Below are 24101 nucleotides of genomic sequence, written 5' to 3'. Positions count from 1 at the left end.
TCCTGGAAAGTGCCATAAGCAGCCATAACAGACACTGAACCTCAAGGGATTGAATTTGCAGCACTTACCAGATTTTGAGGGATTAAAGGGAGTTTGAACAACATTTGGTTGGATCATCCCAGTAAAACCACATTAGATGACAAAAGGCATCGCTGTTTGAAGACAACAGTGGAATTCTTAACTAAATTTAGGCTAATTGCATCACCTGTCCACAGCTGCTGCCTGACTGTCTGTGAGGAGACCAACTGTGAGCCGTATCATCTCACCTCATGGTGGTTTAAGATGAACATGAAGTATGGCAAATTAATCTCTCTGTGCTTAGCTAGCAGTTTTATGTGTTTATGTCCAGCTTTATTAAACTGAGGTGTGTCGACAGCCTGATTAGCTCGACGTGGACAGATGTAAGCAAACGTTGATGTTCGAGTCGACCAGCAGGTGGCGCTACTAGCAAATAAATGATTTTCTGTATTTCGGGTGACTAGAGGGAGCCTGGCTCAGTCTGCTGCTGAATTGAAGTCACATATAGGCCTATACGTCAAATTTACGAAATTTGTTAATATGCACTCATGCCTAACGATGCATGCAATATGTCCTTTAACAATTCCTTAAGTAAATTTACATGTAAAACATTAAACTTTAACGCAAACAGCTGCTTTAGAGCTACTGGGTGAAATAAATGTGTGTGTGTTTTAGCTCTACAATTATTTTAAATAATGCTTTTGTTGACTTGGTTTTGTACAAAATTATAGACACTGAAACTTAAGTAGTCTAAATATTAAATTTGAGATTTAATTCTTGCCTTTCAGCAATTAAAATGATAAATGTATGAAATTAGAGTACAATAAAGCACACAACAGACACGGCATCCAAAGGATATATCATTTATTGCACTACAGTGCATTTAAACATGAAAATGTAACAGTTTTCATTACAAAAGCAGGACATGGATTCACTTGGTCACTTTTAAAAATGTTAAAAGACACAAGTTACTTTCCATACACATTCTCATGCAGAAAGTTTGGCTTGTTTGCAATTTTGGACATATTTTGTAGGCTTATGAATTTATGAGGATGCATTAAAATTCTAGTTTTAGGCCAGAGTTCGGTTTAATTTGCAGTGATCATGCAACTAGCACTCAGCAGCCAGTGTGCTTGTTCTGTACAGTGGATGTTTCAGCTTACAATTTAGGAAAATGTATGAAAAAACTTTTTACAACATATTACAGGCTCCACCGGGTCAAATTAAATCTTTCGGTTTTGGGATTTATATCAGTCCAGAGACCTAAAATGAGACCTATTACAATTTCACTCAATATATTGTATTAATAAATGTGTAAAATAACCAATAAATGTGTTAGATTTTCGTGTACTCTTGCATTTTGTAGAATCTATACTGGAAGTGCAGGGTTTATTATTAAAATAATTAAAAAAAAATATGAAAAAAATTCATAATTTGTTCACTGTGTTGGGGATAGGTTTCAGTATCTTTAACTGAATCTTTGGCAGTTCTTCTCTTGAGTTTTTAAAAAAGTGCTGTTGACTCCATTAAAGTGTCTCTAAACTTAGAGAGGCCTATATGATATTTCTTAATATATATCTATACCATAATACCCTGGTCTTATCATATCAAAAATGTTAGCAGAATATAATCTAAGCATGTATTTGTGCTGAAAAACCTTCATTTTTACTATATAAGGCAAAAAATAAAAGGGGTGTTTCTAATGTGATCATTTTTTTTTTTTTTTTAAAAGATACATTCAAAATCTCATAGCATAACAGCTTTAAAGCATACCAAAAACCTTCACTTACTTTATACAAACAGTCACACAGTCTTACAGATGCTTTTTCTTCATATAACGTATGCCCAAACAACATAAAAGGCCAAAAAGCATGTTCTTCAGAAGCATTATAAATAATCTGTTATGTATTTGTGCTGCATGTGCACTTAATGCATCCAAACATTACCCAGTTAAAAGTTGACTGAAAACAAAAACCCACCAACCAAGAGAGAAAAAACACTTTTTCTTTGTATGCAGATGTAAAAGGAAATACGAACGGCAACTAAGCTGATCAATATGGCCAATCTTTTTTATTTAATCCTTAAAGACCTGGGTCAAAGGTCCTGGTTCATGTTAAAGGGATAGTTCACTCAAACAACAAATACATTCTGTCATCATTTACTCACCCTCATGTTCCACTGAACACAAAAGAATATCTTTATCAGAATGTCTGTACTTAAATTTTCAGGTGAACTATTCCTTAACTAGAAGAACGTGATCAGAGCTGTAGGTGTGAGCATTAATAGTCTTATATATGTATGTTATATGTGTATGTTAATATTGCATTCATTCATCTGTGTTAAAGAGGAGTTCAGGAAGCGTTCTTAAGTCAATCTGAGGCAGGACAAGAAGGCAGTACACAAACAGCCAAGCTGCCAAAATGATGTAGACAAGGTCAGACAAGCTTGTGTCATATGTGCTTTCTGGACTCGCAGCAGTCTTGCTCTCCGAGCTGTAATGAAACAAAAAGAGTGCACAAACTATAAGTCAAATCGTTTTTTTTTTGTATACCAAGTAGATTAAAAATACACCCTGTTGCTTTAAATAAACTTATAGGAATAGTTCACCCAAAAAAAGTAATCCAAGATGTAGATGAGTTTGTTTCTTTATCAGAACAGATTTGGAAAAATTTAGCATCACTTGCTCACTAATGTATCCTCTGTAGTGAATGGGTGCCGCAAGAATTAAAGTCCAAACAGCTGATAAAAACATCACAATAATCCACAATTTTCCACCCATTCACTGCATGAGCAACTAATGTAAAGCTAAATTTCTCCAAATCCGTTGTGATGAAGAAACAAACTCTTATCTACATTTCAGATGGCCTGAGGATGAGTAAATGTTAAGCATTTTTATTTTTGGGTGACTATACCTTTTGGCATTAGTCTGTGTCTGTTAGATTTGAGTCTAATGCTAGTACCCTAATAACAGTTGACTAAATCTTAAGCAGATAAACACATTTAAAATGTACAGTCTTTCTCTTCCAAAAAAACAAACCAAAAATATTGATGGAGATAAATGCTTGTCAAGTGACTTGTCAAAATGAAACTCAAGTCAAATAAAAGTCAAGAAAGCATCTTGTCATGTAAAATAACTGCAAAAACAGTTTCAGGCAAGCAAGTATGGGTGTGTCTCGATACACTGTGCTTCCATCTTTCCTAGACAACTATTGCTGCAAACGGTTTACTCAATTACATCACTGCAGGACTGCCATTGACAACATAAAACATCGTACATTTGAGGATTAAAAATACCATAGTGGTGTAAACACAACCCATGCCACACCCCCAAACACACTCCTATCACAGATACAAAGAAGACACCCAGTCTGAACAAATACAAACACTCCTGTTTCATTGATGTGAGGTCTAATAAAACAGGGATGGAAGTGTTTGCCTGAACAGGTTTTAAGTGCACTGAGTCATTTAAAAACTCCAATTGCTATATTGCATGAGGTTAGGGTGGAAATTGGGATTAACTGTTTCTGTAAGACAAGATAATAACAATAACACCACACCCCAGGCTGAATCACATATACAGGTCTTTGTATTGCATTATTTTTTTTATTTTTTTTTTGATAACTTAGCAAAATATTAGGTTTATCTAAATCTGTCTTGAAGATATTCAGTATGAATATAGTTTTAGTTACCTTTTATTTATGATGGTACTGTCCAGTTTGCTGCGGTCTAAGGCCTTCCCATTTTGTCCCTAGTAAAAAAAAAAAACAAGAGATTGGTGAAATCAAAGAACATGTAAATTAACATAAGTACATTAATATAGCACCTGAAAAAATGTCTATCAGCTTCTTTCGATTTTAACTATGTGGAACCTACACTGCAAGCTGAGATCATTATATGACAATATTGTTCAAAAGTTTGAATTCAGTGAGATCTTTTTGTTTGTTTTTAAATGAAGTCTCTCATGCACACCAAGGCTGCATTTATTTGATCAAAAATAAAGTAAAACAGTGAAATATTATTACAATTTAAAATAACTGTTTAATATTTTAATATATTTAAAATGTGACCCTGGACCACAAAACCAGTCTTAAGTCGCTGGGGTATATTTGTAGCAATAGCCAAAAACACACTGTATGGGTCAAAATTATAGATTTTTCTTTTATGCCAAAAATCATTAGGATATTAAGTAAAGATCATGTTCCATGAAGATATTTAGTAAATTTCCTACTGTAAATATATCAAAACTTAATTTTTGATTAGTAATATGCATTGCTAAGGACTTCATTTGGACAACTTTAAAGGCGATTTTCTTGATATTTAGATTTTTTTGCACCCTCAGATTCCAGATTTTCAAATAGTTGTATCTCGGCCAAATATTGTCCTATCCTAATAAACCATACATTAATGGCAATTTTGGAAAATTGACACTTAAGACTGGTTTTGTGGCCCAGGGTCACATTATGTAATTTATTTCTGTAATGCCAAAGCAGAATTTTCAGCTGCCAAAATGGATCTTAAATGGATAAATCTCAAAAACACTACCACCCATGATCCATGTTGAAAATCTTTTGATTTGAAGTGAACAATTATTCTTATTATAAATGTTGAAGATTTTTTGTGGAAACAGTAATTGTTTTTTGTAACATTAAATATTTATTTATTGTCTCTTTTATGCAATTTAATGCATTCTTGCCAAATAAAAATATTAATTTCTTCTTCTTCTTCTTCTTCAAAAAAAAAAACATTTGATGTTATTAACAAGTCTATGAAATTGGGGGGCACAAACAGGAACATTGTCACAAACCCCTGTGGATACAGGATGTGCAATCAAATAATTAAAAGAGATTTTTACATTTTACTGATTTTTTGGTTGCCAGTTTGTTCCTATGTGGTTGCTAAGGTGTTCTGACTATTGTTTAGCAGATTGCTATGTGGTTTCTAGTGTTTTCTGCATCTTATTTACAGGCAGAAGTCAAAAGAGCCCACCCAGGAGTCTCTATAATACTCTTGTCCCTAGATACAGCTTGGATCCTTTAAGGTCTATGCATTTTATTGTCAGCAATAATACCTTTTGCATTAACAAACCTTTAATTCAGTGGTGTCAAGGACCTTTCTCAAGTGTATAGTAGTCAAAGGTTGGCTTGCATCCGTCACAGCTCCTTCCCTTTAAGAGAATGACAAATTTGTTATGGCTGATAAAACAGGTTTCATATGCCTCACTGAACTTTAAGAAACCATATATGGAGCTAAGTTACAATTAAGATGATTTATTCATGACAGATTGAATCCCGGCCAAAAGCAGAGTAAACTTCATGACTTCAATCAGCTGTAATGCAAAACACGTTTTTTTTACATTAACACAACATGCTGTAAGATTAAAAAGTTTGAATCATTCATCTGAAATAGATATGACCTGTTCACCAACCAGTTTTTAAAACTAAACATTAAGTACATTTAAGGCAATTTGCAATGGATCTAAGAGGCTTATGAGGTCACATCCTTCAGAAAACAGAATGCTCCCCTGTGGCACGGGCTGAGTATCTGTAGCAGACTCTATTAATAGAGCTGTACCTCAGAGCCCCAGTGTTTTCACTGGCAGCAGTGCTGGTCAGATCGTCATCTGTCTTAATGATCTCACAATGCTCAGTGGGCGAATCAGGCTCCACCGCGCCCCATTCTCCCGGGTGCCTGTCAAACGGGCTTTGCTCCTGGATATGCATGGACACCTAGATGGACACATGTAGAACAGAGTGAATCTATAATGCAAGACTGAACTTCAATATCCAGTATACAGGCCTAAGATAAGGAATTTCCACTTTAGTAATATTATCAACTGACTGTCCCTGCAACAAGTACTGAAGTATTTCAATAACTTGATCAAGTACTAAAAAGCAAAATAATTTATATTTTACCTAGAAATGACACATTAAACTGATCAAAGTGACAGTAAGACATTTATAATGTCACATAAAAACTTTCCTTTTGAATTTCCTATTCGTCAAAAATCCTGAAAATGTATTGTGGTTTCCATAAAAATATTAAGCAAATTCCCTGATAACAAATCAGCATATAAAAATGATTCTGAATGAACTAAAGGAAGGCTAAGGTAATGGCTGCTAAAAATTCAGATTTGCCATTACAGGTATTTTACATTATATTAAAATAGAACAGAATTATTTTAAATTGTAATTATATTTGACCAGGCAAAACATTTGGGCAAAAACATTTAAAAATCTTACCAACCCCTTTCTAACAGAAGTACATATAGAGAGAGTGATAGATCAGATGAACTATGAAAAATATATATTATTTATACCAATAAATTATTTTTCATTTTACATTTGAATCTCAACCACTATCTTTTTTATTTTGGCTATTTTCCACTCTTATTGTAAGGTCAACTGGAGACAAAGGAGAGAGAATAGAAAAATTACATGAACCAGACTCAATCTTACACTGCTGATATGAGCACCACAGCTCAATATGCTCCAAGAAAGCAAATTTGACACTGCATCTGAACCCAACTCTACAGAGAGCTGATCCACATACTAGATATGTGAGGGAATTGAACAGTCACACTTTATTTTAAGGTCTAATTCTTGCCATTAACTATGACTTTTGCCTTAAACTCCTAATTTGCTGCTTATTAATTGTTATTAAGGTAGTTATTAAGGTATTGGGCAGGATTGGGGATGTAGAATATAGTCATGAAAAATATGTGTTTTTATGCATATGCTTTTAGTTTAAGTACTAATAAACAGCCAGTATGTTAATAATAGGCATTCTAATAAGCAACTAGTTAATAGTGAGAATCGGTCCCTATACTAAAGTGCTACCAGTTGAACTTGTCTTCCATAGTTCATCTCAACTATCAATCTTTAATCGGGAAAAGAAAGCATGTTAGAGAGGAAAATGAATATAGCATTAGTACTTTTGGCTCCAAATATTTGGGCTATACTCAAAGGACTTGATAGCAACTGTAACAGATCATTAAAGGAAAAGATCACCTTGAGTAATGCGCTGAAGTGAACTACATTTGGAAAAGGAGGTCGTGACCCTGAAAGAACTCATATGCTGATACCAATGCTTCTATTTGTAGGTCAGTCCGTGCATTAAACTGTGCCTTGTTTTCTAGGCCATAGGAAAGTGAGAATGAAAAATAACCTTTCTAGACTTAAATCCCTTCCCGTGGTCCTCTGAAGTGTCTTCAGTGTCTGTATCTGATTCAGTGAGTGAACGCTTAGGAGGTGCCGGCTGAAGCGGAGTCATGCTGAGGGACAGGCGTAGCTCTGCGGGACGTCTTTCAGGGTACCCACGAACACCAATTATAAATTTCGAGTCCTCAAAGGTGGTCTCCTCTAGTTCAGTGCTGGACACTTCTGGATGCAGTCTGTGTGGGCTTTGGGACGGTGTAGAGTCATTTTCTCCATCATGGAGGCTGGTGTCAGAAAGAGGCTCCACACAGGCCTCAGTGACTGAATTCAGAACATCATAGTGGGAGTCCACTACTGATCCAGGTCTGTTATCCTTGGCCCCTCCAGGCTCCGTATTGTCTGAAACCTGAGCTTGGCTTTCACCGTTTGTATTGTGAGAAAACTCTGTCCTCCTTATGCCCTCTGACCCGCTTTCCAAGTGGCTCTTACCTATAATAAGCAGATCTTCATGAATACCTTTACTCTCTCTTGGCTCATTCTCGAGATCACTTACAGTTCCATTTAATTCATTGTTCTTTTCCCTTGGATTGTCCTCAAAGTTTCCTTCTGATTCACTGAAATGTCTCGAGTCTGAATTACAGTCCTTCTCAGTTGAGTTTAAATGGGACAGACAATCGTCACCCTGTTCGCTTGATTCAGCTGAGCTTTTTGCCACAGGACCTCCACACATATAACACACCTGATCTTCATCAGGAATCTCAACTTCTGTTTGGCTCCAATCTGAGATAGGTTCTTCTGGCTCCTCAAATACCACACCCTTCACCTCACTTTCCAAGACAGCTTCTTGTTCCCCATCACGGAGGTCACTGTTCTCGTTGGTTTCCGAATGACCATTTGGAAGGTTTTTGCCTGGTTCCTCTGTTGGTTCTTCAACCAGATCAGCAGACAGTTTAATATCCTCCTCACTTCCTGATATAGAAACCCTCTCGTACTGCAGAACTGGACATTCAGGCTCACTGTCATCCTCAAATATGAAAGGCTTCTCCTCAGGTCCATCCTTCAAATCGAGAGTGTCCCTCTGCATGGAAGCTTCAGATTCCAGAACTCCACTCACTTCTTCATCAACAGTGGAAGTGAGTAGACTCTCACCTTCAGGTTGAGCTGTCATTGCTTCCTTATTATCCTGAAAGTATCCTGAGTCACTTTCCAAACATGAAGAATCATCAGATGATGGCTTGACTTGTTCTTGGTGTTCCAAAGGATTGGTTTCGGTTCGTTCTAAACATTCTGATTTATTCCTCATGTCGTCACTGGGCAAATGATTAGCAGATTGTTCTTCTTTCAGATCTAAGATGTATTTGTAAGCATCGTCCTCCTCAGATGGCGCAGTGGATTTAGCATGTAAACTATCCATGGAGCCAAGAGAATAGTTGCCCTCATCTATGAAAAGCTCACGGTCCAAATGATTCTCTGGCGTGCTCTCTAGTGAAAATGGTGATCCTAAATCTGAGTTCACTTCAGCGGTACCAGCAATACTGCTCTCGATTATCGGATCCTCATTAATCCGGTGAGAGTTAGTAGTCTCGCTAAGTGCCTCACTCCATGAGTCTGGCGAGTTGACAGCAGAATCCGAAGAGAACGAAGGTTGCGGGGAGCTCATGGTGGACACGTCTGTGTTCAAGTCCAAGAGGGGCTTGTCAATTGCAGGACTGGGACTTGAACCCACCGACGACCCTTCACTCGTCCAAGGTTTGTCCTCAGGGGTCTGTGGAAGGACTGGGGAGGTGATCTGCTCACGATCTTCAGACACTGAGGAGATGAAGATCTTGGGTGGTGGCTGAACAACATCTTTCTTGACCATATAAGACTCCCGTTTCCTCTGTACTCCATTTCGAACAGGAGGTTCGTTCATTCGAGCGCCGGCTTTGTTTCGCTCCAGAATATCTGATGTGTCATCCTGGAGAAAACAATAAAACAAAGCACATTTAGTTAAGATGCACAAGACTTGTGCTATATTGATGTGATGTTGTAATTCGATGAAATCTTCCTACCTCCTCAATTCCAGGAAAGTGCTCCAAAAACTGGGACACATAGGTCATTACGGACTGTTCATCAGGGAGATTCAACATCACATCTGAGGAGTTATATCACATCATTTGTAGTTCAAAACAAATCAAAACTATAGCAAATGAGATACATTTTGTTACACAAGTAATACAGTGGCCCCAAAAGGTATCTGGACACAGCCTCACTTGAGGATCATTATAAACACTTTATCACAAGAACCAATGACCACATTGTTTTATGTTTTAAGTAACAGACAATAAGAGTTATTTAAAAAATAACCAGGAGTTATTTAAAAGTATTTTATGCAACAATTAACTATATATAATTAACTATTAAATGTATACTTTGTAATTTTTTAAGTGAAACTTTTTTTAGAAGAACATTCTAGCATCATTTGTTTGCAGATGCCACTTGATTTTGATACCTAATGTAATTATATTCTTACATTTTTTAAGTGTGACTTCAGTGTACAAATACAAATACATTTTGGGGCCACTATATATCTACCAATACTTTGATATTTACCCTCAGGTTCTAAGAGTCTTGGGATCCCAAGACTGTAGTGTGCTGTTCTGAAGGCTTCCTCAATGTTCTCTCTGGGCGTTCGGAGCAGCGCTCTTCTCATATCTACCAAACTAGGGTCGATCGACTTAATCACAGCAAGGAAAGCCAGACCACTTGTCCAGCTCTTTCCAAAGTCCTGCACAGCAACTCCATATCTGGAAGAAAACAGTATCAAGCAATGCTTTGAATAAACGGACAGTCTCATTTAAAAAAAATTCCCAGTGGCCACTAAAATCACTTACTTTCTAGTACGTCTCTGGACCCATTGCAGGAGGGTCTTGATCACCCTTCCATGACCTCTTGGAGCAATGGTGGGTTTTCTCTCATCAGAGGGCGTGCTGGAGTGGGAAGTGTCTGAATCAGAGCTGGTGAGTATGGATGACAGGCTGGAGGAGGAAGGGAACTGACTCTTAATGTTCCCTGTGAGTTCTTTGATCTGTAATACAAACAGGTCATTACTGAACAAGTAGACAACAAGCATTTACTAAGCATGCTGGCATTTCTTATTATGCTGCTAAGTAAACTCTTTGGTCCTATCTTAACACTGACACTGATCTCTTAAGTGATAAAAGAGTTGCTCTTTTTCGAGATAAAACTAGATAAGATTAGTGCACATTTGGACCCTAAAACAACATTACGTGATTGCCAAGAGATTCAGTGCATATTCAATCACTGGTCCAATTTAACATCATTGTTTCCTACAGCCACTCAAAACCACATAGGAATGTTTTTTCGAATTGCAATTAATCCAATGTATTTTTTTAAATATTACAAATATATTATTATTTAAATGTGTATAACTGTAATATTTTTATTTAAAACATTTATAATTCTTTCATGCACGGATGCATAGAATTGATCAAAAGTGACAGTAAAGGTTTTTACATTGTTACAAAAAAATTATATTTCAAAGAAATACTAAAATTAAGCGTCTATTCAAAGAACCCTGAAGATAAACCGTATCACATGTATTGCCAAGAGATTCAGAAGGTGCTGTATATGCAATTGTTGGTCGAATTAGACCTCATTGTTTCCCATAGCCACTTAAACCCACAAAGAAAAGTCTCTTGAGTGGCAATTAATCCATTGTTTAACTATTCACCCCACTAAATCCAATTAAATGTAGTCTAATCCAAATGCAATCAAGATTTAGAAATAAAAAAAACACACAGGTAGAAAACATGATTACACTACCTGGAAAAACAGTATGATGTTCCAGATAAGCCCAAGCACTATGGATGGATTGCCATCTGCAATATCAGCTGCATCAATGCTGACTAATTTCACCTATAAGCAGAAACAGATTCATCACACTTTCAGGAAAAGCATTCAGGGTGTTTTATTTGCTTTTTGTGAGGGTGTGTGACATCAAATGATACTTACGTTTCTTTCTTCCAGAAATGTCAATACCTTGGCGATGTTATTGAGCCTAAAAATACGATGCGAGGATGGCTTGAAGCCATGTAGCTGAAAGGTCAAAGGTCAGCATTTTCTTAGTCATTCATGGGAACAGATGAAGTAATATGATTCAGAAAATCTACTGAAATGATTCTCACCAGTTTAGATCCTGAGAGTTCTTCAAGTAGAGCCATCAGAATCTTCCCATCCTGGATATCACGAAACAGATCCCGCACCTCCAAACGAGGGTTGCACTGCACACCAAAAAACACATGCAATTTGTGCAAAATCAAGAAAGATTATATTTCTGTCATAATCTATGAATATAAAAGGTGAGAAAAATGCAAATGAATATTTTTAAAAATCCAAATATCAAATAATATCAAAAATATTAATAATAAAAGTCAGAGATGAAATACTTCTCATTGTTTCAGAGAGTTTGCAATCAAAAGTCGGAGATTTCAATATTAACTAAAATATTCATAAAATATTCAAATATATTTCTAAACTAGGTCAAAACTGCTTTATTTTTAAGAGACAGAAGTAAAAAGTTGATACTTAAAACAAATCTGAGAACTCTGAGCAGTTAAGTTTCATTCTGAGTGATTTCATTTACAGAATGTGATTTAAAACAAGCCAACACATGTATGTGTGTTGAGAACATTTCCCAGAAGATTAAAAAGGATATGATGGGACAACAGTGGAAACTGGAGGGTTAAGGGTGAAATTTTCCACCAAAACAAAACAGACAAAGTGTAATTGTCCAATAGTGGGTCGAAGTTTTGAGAAGAAGCCAAACTCGGGGTCACAGAATAGTGTGACATTGTGTATGAAAACAAAGGATTTATCACTGAGTGTTTTCAGTCAGTATTATGAGACTCTGAAGAATGGCAGCACTACAATCTATAAGCTGTCTACAACACAAGAAGACCAGCGGAGGGCTGCCAGAGAAAACAAAAGAGCAGGCTTAAACGAGTCGCCCTACTGTTGTGTTCAATGACTAATGCCTCATGCAAATGAATGAGTGTTTATGTGTGTTTGTGTCTGTAACTAATGAAAGGAGGAGGAAAAATCTGAGAGTGAAAGTGGAAGAAGGGAGTCTCAGAGACTTAAAATCAAAGAACATTTTTTTAAATGTTAAATTAAATTATGTTAGGTAAAAATAAACTTAAGAAGTATTCTGAATTAATTTGAAAAAAAAAACAATAGGTAAGATATATACATATTTACACACATATACACACACACCTAATACATAACATACACACACATATACACACACACACACACACATATAAATATTATATTTTTTATTATACTTATTATTAATTCTTACTTTTGTTTTAAGTAACTTTTAGTCTTAATAAAACGGTATTTTGAAAAAATGTAATTTAACTGTATTACAAAAGTACAATACATTTTTAACCACTACTTCCCCAAAAACATTTCCTCAGGCCTAATATTCTTCCTACAATTTAGGTTAATGTTTCTACCTCATGCATAATTAATACTAAGAAATTACTACTTCAATTTCCTTCATTAATAATTCAGCAGATAGACAAACACTTCCTGTTTGTAATCGGCTACGTGTTACCTGCACAAAGACGGCTTGATCTGTGCACAACGATGAAAACCTGAACATCTGTAATCTATAAACTACATCAACTTGGTTCATAGGATCCAAATAGATTTTTACTAACCTTCTCTAGATGTAGATTCATCCATCTGGTGAATGTTCTCTTCTGCACCACCTCCCTCTCAACTGGAAGAGAAACAAAAACAACAGCATCACGTCAGTGGAGGTAAATGATGCACAGAGATGAAACGGCAACGGCAAGATGTTGCTTCATCTAAAACAGCAGCTCTATGTCATTAATCACATGTGGCCTGAAGTAATCGCTCACTTGTGAGCACACCATGGCAACAAAGGCCAAACAGAGCACGATCATTACAGTCAAAGTGGAATGACCAGTGCCCATAAACAGAAACCTCCATTGAGCCGTTTTATTTAATGAGCAGCCAACGGCAACTTGTGCTTGTCTTTGCATTATTACACTAAGACTGCACTGACACTGGTAGAAACCTCATTAAAACCGATATGCTTTACACTGTGCTCCAAGTGTAGTGCTGACATGAAGAATAAACATTAATGCACTCTAGCCCAGCATGTATCGCAAGTATACGATAAATCAGTCAGAGCGTTATATACACAGTTTCACACAACAGTTATGCTTAATATGCTCACAACATCATGAAAAAGCCTTAAACTTTTTTTTTTTTCTGGTAAAAATCATAAATGGTTTATGCAAATCCCAGTTTGAAACATCTACATATTAGCCTTTCACCCCAATAACGATTTGTATGTAAGCACCTTTATTGCAAATTTGTAAATTGAAAATGTTGCTTACATAATTTGTCACATTCAATTCAAATATAACATTTACATTGAGTCTGTCTTGCTCCAAAATGTTTTGAAAATTGCATAAGCAAAAACAATTAGCACTGCATTGGAAAATATTAAATACATGCAAATTTATCCCCCAAACTACAATATATTTTACTTATAAGTTCACATTTAGAAATATTCAAGCAATGTCAATTACACATAATACTTAAGAAAAAAAATTAACAAATGAATAAATTATACATATTTATGTCTTAATATCTTATATCCTAATTTGAAATATATCTTAATGTGTGGCTCTTGCACTGACAAATATTTAAGCTTTTACAAAACAATATTAAAAGAAATGGATTCAGATTAATTCTATAACTGATGATTTATCTGTAATTGATCCTACTCATGTTGCCACAGAGAATGATGGGAAATGTAGTTATTATACGAGCCTGTTGCCTCATAAACCAGCTAACTGTGCATCTTCTGTAGGGTGATCATACATAATCTTTTTCCCAGACCGAGATTTCAAAATTGCATAAAATGTCCAAGTTCTGGCTTTTATATGCCTATTGTTTTCATATCTGTAATGACTAAAAAGTAGTCAATGTTTAGCTGTGGCATGTGAGAAGGTGGGATCTACAGAGAACAGTCAAAGCAGTATAAATATATAATGTATAAGAACTGTAAAGAGCATGTCAATAGGAAAATGAATCTAAAAACTGGACATTTTAGGAAATTTAAAAATCCCGGCCCGGACATGTTTGGGAAAAAGAGAATGTATGGCCATCATTCTTCATCAACAGTACAAAAACCATGCACAAATAAAATCACATCTCACTTATGACCAGTAAAAATTTGCTTCCACTGTAAAAAAGTTAATATGGTACCAACCAAGTGGTGACTAGTACTCCATGTTTGAGAGGAAAGGTCACATGTTTCTAGTGTTGTGTACACTCTTTGAAATAAAAGACATCTGGCCTAGAGAGATGGTGGCAGTCGGGGAGACTCCCATGAGACTGTGCTTGATTATACGATCCGTCAGGCAGTGCGTCTACACAGTCTACCTCATGATGAATGGCTTCTTCTCAAGTTTTCTCTTCCTCTGCCGGCGGCTCATTTGGATTCTATAGGTGTACACACACAAGAAACGTGAAGATCCTGATGGGGATATCACTGGAGGCATGGCTTCCCTCATTCATTATTCACTGCCAAAACATAAAGGCTCTATTTGCTGTAATCAATAACTGTGGTCCAAATGTCATGATGGAATAATGACCGAACAGTCTAACAGGAAGTCTAGGCATGTCGCCACATACACTGAACTCAACAGCACAATAGTGCACATTCAGAGAGTGTCCAAGTTGAAACCATTTTTTTTTTTGTGACAACACATTTAATAACACCATAAATGCTTCACAGTTGAGCGCTTTCTTAATAGAAGTGATTTTGGCAGACAATTCATTATTCAGAATACAAGCCAGTGTTTGGATAATGTGACCCCTGTTAAATGTCTCCTTGAACTGAACTAGTGTTAAATTACGTCAACTAAAACGTGTTTTTTACACGTTTATCTACATTTTCCATGTGACTTCATATCCTTCCATATTGACAAAAAACACAGGTGCTAACAAATAAGTAATGCAAAGTTTAATGAAACAACAGAGTGTTTTGCAATTTCCTGGCTTCCAAGAACTGGTTCTTTCTGGTTGGCCCTAATAAACTGTTAATCCTTGCAAAGGATTCTGGTTACTAATGGCTGCTCTTGCATTAACAGCCCCACACATACAGTGCTTTAGCTGTTTTGTGAAGCATAAAAACAAATGAAGTCTGTTCATACTAAAATATGCTACATATGTACATATGCATCATCCAAACATCTTTTATTGAGTTTATGTACCAAATCATGAGTCACTAATTGCTAAATGGTAGATATTAAAATGCTGCACTATTTTGACTAAATAAAAAAATAAAAAGCTAAAATCAATAGTTTAAAAGCTAAATGTAAAATAGATATTAATTCTGAAATTAGCTAAATATTAAATATAGCATTGTTATTAAATTACTAGTGTTTTTAAAGCGTTTAATGATGGTAAAGTTAATATAAATGTAAAAAAAATAAAAAAATTATAAATCCAAAATCATTGGTATTGTACTAATATTCCTTTGATTTCTCATCTATAAGTTGAACCCAAGAAGATGTACTGTGTGAACAGTTCCTATGATATTAGAAGGTATTACATGTTTGTGTACTACATACAATAATAAAAGAGATATGAAACTAGATAACTTTAGTGAAGCAGTATCAATTTTATTGAACTACAAAAGCAATCCCTTTGTAGAAATCACAAAGAACATTAACACACCAGCCTTCATTTCTTTTTTCCCTGCCAAAAGAACCATAAAGCATTTCAGGCCAGGGGCCCTAGCCAAGAACACAGTCCTCTCCATCTTTCTGCACAGACCATGTCTGTTTAATGAGGGGGCCGTCTTCCAGCTCCAAAGAGCCAGCGCTCATAAACACAAAAGGCCACTGCCTGGCTGCGCAGGACAGCTTTGAGCTCTCAAGTATGACAGACGGGCCTGAACTCCGGCTGTCTGAGGGTTCAACATGAGCAAAGCTGGAACCTTTCATGAAAATATCTTTGTTCGGACAGTTAGATTGTTCTGCTGTGACCAGCAGTTCTGTTTGTGACTCTGTTCAAATACCAAATTTATGAACACCGCTGATTAATCTGAAGATTTTTTCTTTGATTGACTGAATATTCCATCAGAGATTAGAACGGGCCGGTCATTTTTTTTTTTTTTTTTGCAAGTATCTTTACTGTAGCAGCAAATTTAAGTGTTAAAAAAATTAAATAAGAGATATTTGGATTAAGGTAATGACAATTAATATGTTCTTCACAATCCAAATTATTTATCCTTCGTGCAAAAATAATTCTATATTTCTCTCTTTATATATTTTGAAAAAATACGACTGAAATGCATGAAGTTACCAGGTAAAAACATTCTATAAATTAGCTCTTTTTAAATATAGAAATGCATTTTCCAATCACTAATGGAGGTTCTCTACATCTAATCAATAATGAAACCATTAATGAATAAACTTACTAATCAATAATGAAACGTCGTTTTCATTATCGTATTTTATAAACTATTTAATCATTTAGTTGTTGCAACCCTAATTAATGTTATTGAATTATGTCAAGGGCTTAATGAATTTATAACAACATGGCTTTAGAAATATGCTTTGAATTTTTTCATATGCTAAGTATTAGCTGATTTGCAATAATTTTGCTTAACAAAGCAAACTCTGCTCTATTTTCAGTTCCCAGTCAACGGCTCCTACATGTTCCCACATATCACTTAAATATTACATGACACAGACACATTTTTATTTTACCCAAAGTCTGCACTGTGTTCAGTTCCACAGATGTTCAGTTCATAGGATAAGTAGCTTTGTGTTACAATGACTGCACATGCTCTTCAAAATAATAGTTCACAATCAATCAATCAAGAAACAACAAAGCTAAAAACTAAAATCCTTCCAATAAGTGAATGTAACAATGCTTTGTCCAAACAGAATGACATAATTTTTTTGGTGAAATGCAAATGCTGTGGGAGAACCATCTCTCTGATATATAATAATCTCTTAAAATCCTCAGATTTGTCTAATATTATAAGAATCAAATGCAATTCAGATAAAGTAACTAACAAAATCACTTAAGTCTCAGTTACCAGATTCATTATCGTTCAGGACTCTTTACTTTCAGTCAGAGTCTGTTTTTACCTGATAAATACACAGAGACTCAGAATCATGTGACTCTTATTTGCTTAACATGCAAAGAATGGGTTTGCCAAGTGAGATATCATCCAGCAGGAAACCAACCATTCTTGCCATCAGGAGACACTGTGAATTTTAAACAGGAAAGTTTCCCAGGTACGAGAGGGGCATAAAATAGAAACCACCTGTCAATTATGTAGTCTTCTCATGAAAGGGGTTTCCAAAACCACAACATGCTGCAAGAAAGGAGGTCTATTTAATCTGTTACCCTTTGCCATTCATCTCAATGGAAGTTGATGGGCTGGTGCAGGATCCCCAGAAGTATACAACAACAGAAATCTGTTGAAGAGTCAGAAGTTACAAACTCTGTATGTTGGGTAACAATAAAACGTTGTCAGAAAAACAAATTGCATGGTTATAAATGCTACTGTATCACATTTTGCCAGCTACTTACATAGCGTTTGCTTGAATTTGCTTATTTGGGTAGGCTGCCAATTTAATGGTAGTCCTATAGGCATATTACAAAAAAGTGCATTAAGAATTTTTTTCTTATTTTTTTTTGCAAAAACATAAAATATACATTCACTGGCAAAATGGTACTGTCCCCATATTTTCACACAAAATGTGATAGCATTATGATTAGCTGGGCTTGAGTGCCAATTGGGTGGGCATTATATCATTATACTACACATAAGAAATCTTTTGAAATGTATTTAGGGCTTTCCATATACAAGTTAAATAGTCAAAAACTCTACTGTGTTCGTTTAAAAGACGGCACACAGGATAATGTCACTTCAGTCATGCTTCAGTTTTTCTCAAACTCTGAAAGCATCCATTGAGAGCATGTCAATGTTTTCCTTGGTCTAAATACATACATTCTCAATCCTCTGTGGGCTACAAGTGCTACAAAGAGAGTTGCTGCTTGTGTACTTTACATGCCAGACAACATCCCATGTGTTCAGGTCACATTTCATGCCAATAAGACATATTTTGCATAAAGAAAACAAAGATTATTTTTAAAACTGTTAAGGCCAAATTCTCGTTACAATGCTCATAAAACAAGTGTTTCTTGTTAAAAAACAAAACACTGTTTTCGTAAGATTATCTTCACTGTAACAGCATTTTTTGAATGTTAAAAAAATAAAAACAGCAAACAAAATAAATAAAAATTAATTTAATGTAAGTTGCTTTGGATCAAAACCCCTGCCAAATGCATAAATGTAACCAGACGTTTAATTCTTTTTAATTTATTTCTTTATGAAACATTTGCATTACTGTAATGACTAACTAATATGTCTGTAATTGTAATGAAATCCAATGAAATATTAAGCATTTCGCAGCATTTAGGCCTACTCCCAGACAAAAGAAGTGAATGCTGAAGCATTTACATGCTTAAAAATGGGATTAAATGTCACAATTACATTTGTTTCATAGGCTTAAAGACTTCACAGTGTAAACTGCACTTTTCAAACATCAAACAAATCGTACGTCTGTCCCTAGACTGGAAATGAGATAACTGTGCAATGTCAAGAGAAAACAGCTTACCTCCGATCACAGATGTGCAGAATGTATAAAGAAATATTTAACATTGGTGGGTGAACAAGAAATTTACAAAATGTATTCAAAAATCAGTTTGACAGCATATATGTTTATAACACAAAATGTTAGCGTTTAGCTCTGAGTATCAGCAGAAGAAGTGTTATTATTGGACAATGGCTGTTATCTGTCAGCCGAAAGAGTTTAATTAATCCTTTCACAAAAGCCAAACTCTACTTGACACCAAGAGACTCTTATGCAAGAGTAATTAGAGCCTGTTTCTCTCCCTAAGCAAGCTGCAGTGAACAATGTAAAACTGACAGTTTTGCAAAACTGCCATGGAAAAAAAAACCTTTGACTGTTGACGATTTGTGTATCAGGAGGATAAAACCAAAGCAGAGGCCCTGAGCTTTTTATGCAACTCACTGATTATTCAAAAAAAAAACAATATTCTTTTAAAGAGACAAAACATGGATGTGTTATCATGATGAACATTGCTATTCATTTAAGTCCAAGACATTACACCATATATTTGCTTTTGAATAAGACTTTTATCATCTTTCTATCATGACGACTTGCCAATCAGGAAAACTAGGCTCTTTTAGACAATGAGTCTACTTATAAAACTGACAGAGCGAGCCCAGGTTTTACAACACAGATACTATTCATCACTACTGGGCTGTGTCAGCAGTCAGAAACACCTGCAAATAATAATATAGCTTTCTTGATGTTCTCATTACCCAAAACAGAAAAAAAAATAGTTCAGCAACTACCAGAAAAATCACAAAATTAAAATTTCTTCCTGTTTACTTCTGAATACAAAGGTGAGTTTTGGAATACTGACAGCTTGAAGGATTTAAAAGACAATTTCATTATACACTTCCAATCAATTTATTTATTGAAACCAAGTTTAATAATAAATGTAATAAACATTAATAAAATATATTGCATCCTCATCCAAATCTCACCTACACAACGCTATACAGTTGCTAAAATGTTCTTCACCGTAACTCTATAGGATTCTTTTATTTTATCATCTAAAAATCATCAAAGTATAATAATTTAAGCTGCATAATTTGAAGTATGATTCATAGATTTCCTTGGCAAGCATCACTAATAAAATACACACAGTTTGCCAGGCCACTGTCTCCATGACACAATCAATATGAAAGCCTAAACTGATGCTGCACAGCAGACTATAACATCCCATTAGCAAAGCATGATTAAAGCAATACCACAATTATCCATTTCCATCAGATTCGCCAGTAACTGGCTCGGAAACTATAGAGTTAACAAGGCTTACATCATTTCTTAGGTGCAGAGGTGTCTAGCACTCAGCAGCATCCTCCTTACATGCAGCCTATTTCAGACAGGAGATTCGCTCATGTGTGCTGGAGAAAGTGCCGGCTAAATATAGATAATGGTACAACTACAGTATGGCTCTCCTTCAGCGATGACATGGCTTTAGATGTCTAGTGCCAAACAGAATCCCTAAGATCTAAATAAAGAGGATTGTGGGAAATGGCAGTGATATTCCGAGGTTTCCAAGGTCCTTTAGACACTGTACTAACTCTTATCTGAGACTCTTCAAGTAATTCCAAAAAAATATTGAACTATGTTTGAAGCAAAATAATAGGGAAAGCACTTTCAAAAAGTACACTACATTTTAGTGAATGGTGCATTGCATTGCATTGCAATTCCCATTAGAAAATGAATGCTGGGGTTTGAGGGTTAGTTAATCCAAAAATGAAAAAGCTGTCATCATTTACTCACCGTCAAGTCATTCCAAAGCTTCTGCGGGACACAAAAAGGAGATATTTGGACAACAAATAGTTAATGATGACTGAATTTTAATTTTGGAGCGAACTATCCCTTGAACCAAACAACTTGCCACACAACGAGGATGAACTACTCTGATTTCATAATTTTTCACGCATAAACAGGGAACAGAAGGAAGGACTTTAAAGTGAGTTATCAGAACTGCTGCAGCTGCCTGAGTGAAATTACAGATAAAAATGGGAGAGTAACGGAAAAGACAGGGAGATACTGTCCTGATTTCCAGACGTTTCTGCAAACTCATACCAAAGACTTCTACCCTACGGTCAACTCTTCTTGAAAAGCCTTCTAATTTAGAACAGCGCTTTCCAAAAAAAGTGCCTGCAAGAGTGCATGTGAAGCAGGGAGGGAGGGAGGGGGCACTCCAGCAATTTCTCATTCAACACTTCATATGAAAATCTGTCCTGCTTGACAACTCTAAAACAATTTTGTTCAGAGAGAGCCCAGCATAGTCGCACTGATCGCTTCTTTATTGCACTTTTTCTACCCTAGTGCACACTGGCTCTGGTTCAGCACTTCAGAACGCTTCAGCAGATGTGGGACTCTTATAGGTACTAAATACTGCTATCATCAGCGGTGCTCTGCTTCGTGGCAAGTGGTTTCGTTTTATCCCCATTTTAGAAGATTCATAAACCTTTACTTTATGAAAAGAAAAGCACTTACAGACCAAATCCGAACACTGAATACAAACAGATGCTTTCCTAGAAGCATACACTTTGTTTTTTCCTGCTTTATTTGGTCTACACTAAAAAAAAATTATAACGTATAAAGAACTTTCACTCAGAAATTGTTAATAAATTTCATAAATAAAGAAAAGCACAATAAAAAACCAAGTAACACATTAAATTAAATGTAAAATCTTGTAGTAGAAAGACTGAAATAGTATTTTCTTATAAAAAATATTACAATACTTCATATTTCATTTTTACAGTGTAAATAAGAGATAAAGCATATAAGAGTCTAAAATATTCAAGCATTATTTAGGAGGAATAAGGCCAATAATGATAACTGATAATTAGAAGTTTTGTGTAAATTGTAAAATATGATGATGACTATAGTTATAATAGGAAATTTTAAAAACAATATTTAGATGTCTGATTTAGTTTTAGTTTTTTTAGTTTAAGCAATGATAGGCTGTATCTCTATCTGTATTATTAATAATAATGTAATTTCTCAAGTTACCACCAAATAATTTATGGGCCCGTTATTTTGCGCAAATTTTAATTTGGAGAGGAGATTACATGAGGTAAGAGCCATGTGTGAAAGTGTGTGCACACATGCACATTTAATACAGATATGGATTTTGCCTCCTTTTCAAAACAAACCTGTGGCAGTCATGCACTGAGATAAGTCTGCATCCCAAAAAGCACTCAAAGGCCTGACTATGGGAACACTGCACTGAAATTCCAGTGGTCCAATGCAGAGGGCATTGCTCTTTCAATGAAATCAAGATGTTATGTAATCTGCTTCCAGCATCTGTTTTCTGCAGTGTTTCATTTATATTCTACAGTAATGTCTCTGCCACTAAGCCCTATACAAGCCACATTACATTCTAAATCCTTATTTCAATGAACAGCACGAGGCCCCAGGAGCAGAGAGCTTACATTCAATCTGAAGGTTCATCAGAGAGCTACTTTACAGGCCATCATTTTCATTTTCTTCTGGTATGACATATTTTTAGTCATGCAACCTGCAATACTAAACTCATAAAACAGCCCTAAAATGCCACCAGCCAACAGCGAAGAGCAGCGATTAACGGTGCACATTAAAGTAATTGATGGCAAAGCCGAAAATACATGCACAATCAGTGATGTGTAAAACTCCTGCTTATTAAATCAGTTCTTTCCAGGATAATGATTTATTCTTGTTTATGCGTCAAACAAGTGGGCTGGATGCTGCTTTGCAGGTGAATACATGTAGACTATACTCAAGATAACTGTTGCATCCCTTCTCTAGAAAGTTGTCTATGAAAATGTAAAGGCTGATTCATTTTTTAATGCTTGTTCGAACTCTAAATTATAACCATCAGCCTCAAGTTACTTAGCATACAAAGTACTGAATAGAAGTACACTTGTCAAGCTGCTGTAACATTTGTTCCTTAAAACTAACTAGCATCTATGTTATTTGTGCTTACTGTATAAACTTATTTTTTAATAGTAAATTATCCAGTAGCCTCACACAAGTATCTAATGCTTGTGTTCAAGTACTAACTAGCTGATGGTTTACCTGAACAAAAGCTGACTAATATCTGTCTTAATTCAAAGTCAAATAGGCTTCGGCATATTAAAATATTAACAAATCATCTCAAAAATTCAAAACTCACAGTGAGATGCTAAAAAATGTCAACTCTATTGTATGTAATGGCCTCTGTTAGTGTTACTGGAAATCACCAACTGTCGCTGAAAATCAATGCAAATGGAAATCGCTGTGTATGTAAACAATCCAAAAATAAACTTATACATGAAAAAAAAATAGTAGTATAGCTACATCTCACTGTTTCACTATCATCAGACCCATTTGGTGTATCTAAATACTTTACAGTTACAGTCATTATAGGTCAAAGTATTAGTATTTAAAAAATAGGTATGAGTAAAAAAATTAAATAAAATAAAAGATAGTAGCAGTACGTTTTTAATGAATGCATGTAAATATAGCTTGCCATAATGAAACTCTAAAGCGCAACACTGTTATATCTGGTACATTGTTAAATGTAAGTGTATCGGTTTTTCATAGCGAAAGGTGAATGGAGACATTGAATAGACTCCAGTTACTTTCTATAGAAATGTTCGTGTTCGTGAAATATTTATACTCTTTTACCCATCCCATGCCTCCAGCACTCTTACCTTGCAGATTCTGCACTCGGATGTCGCTGATCTGCCCGATCAGTTCCTCCCGTTCAAACCAATCATCCCATTCGTGTCCCGCCATCCGGATCACACAGAGAGTCGCTCGTTTTATGAAGCTCCGGTCCCGTGATTTCGTTAGATTTCTCTCTTATAAAGTGCTCTATGTTGCGGGTGGCCAGGCGGTGGCCATGAGTGGAGTTTGTGGGGGTTTCAGGGGTCTGGATCCGAAGAGATGCTGGTGTTCGGCTCCCGCATTGTTCCAGTAAAGTTACTTTGATTCCTCGTGACGCACAGGAAAGTCTCTCCAGCGCAGCTTGAATGAGGAAAATGAGAGGGAAATGTGCAAGGAAAAACCACCTGGTTAATGTTTGCAGGATTCTCAGTGCACGCCCACACTACCTCTGATACTCCGAGGACGGGGCTGTCTCTCTCTTTCAAGTTTGATTCGTGAACGATTCATTGAATTGAACTGATTCTTTTCCAGTCGATTCGATTGGCAAAGC

The 24101-nt window shown here is 35.7% G+C and overlaps 1 protein-coding gene across 1 annotated transcript; it reads right to left on the bottom strand.

Moving 5' to 3' along the window:
* Window positions 1–865: 865 nt before the first annotated feature.
* On the bottom strand, window positions 866–24101 carry LOC109057160 (calmin-like). Its single transcript, XM_042741976.1, has 13 exons — window positions 23596–24101; window positions 12902–12963; window positions 11360–11455; window positions 11187–11270; window positions 10998–11090; window positions 10046–10239; window positions 9765–9958; window positions 9224–9306; window positions 7183–9129; window positions 5590–5744; window positions 5104–5182; window positions 3708–3766; window positions 866–2510 (listed from the first exon to the last, which is right to left on the bottom strand). The coding sequence occupies exons 1-13, from the start codon at window positions 23678–23680 to the stop codon at window positions 2345–2347; spliced, it is 3297 nt and encodes a 1098-aa protein (XP_042597910.1). The 5' UTR covers window positions 23681–24101; the 3' UTR covers window positions 866–2344.

Source organism: Cyprinus carpio, chromosome B17 (assembly GCF_018340385.1).
Source record: "Cyprinus carpio isolate SPL01 chromosome B17, ASM1834038v1, whole genome shotgun sequence".
Classification (NCBI taxonomy): Eukaryota; Metazoa; Chordata; class Actinopteri; order Cypriniformes; family Cyprinidae; genus Cyprinus; species Cyprinus carpio.
Note: the sequence above shows the minus strand (reverse complement) of the source record. Positions and strands in the feature narration are given on the sequence as shown.

Excerpts from the sequence above, each read along its gene's own strand:
- LOC109057160 (XM_042741976.1), bottom strand. The coding sequence starts at position 23,680 with ATGGCGGGACACGAATGGGATGATTGGTTTGAACGGGAGGAACTGATC. Across the intron at positions 11,456-12,901 it reads TGAATCTACATCTAGAGAAG|TGCAACCCTCGTTTGGAGGT; the intron begins GTTAGTAAAAAT and ends TTTGGTGTGCAG. Across the intron at positions 5,745-7,182 it reads AGGGATTTAAGTCTAGAAAG|GTGTCCATGCATATCCAGGA; the intron begins GTTATTTTTCAT and ends GTGTCCATCTAG.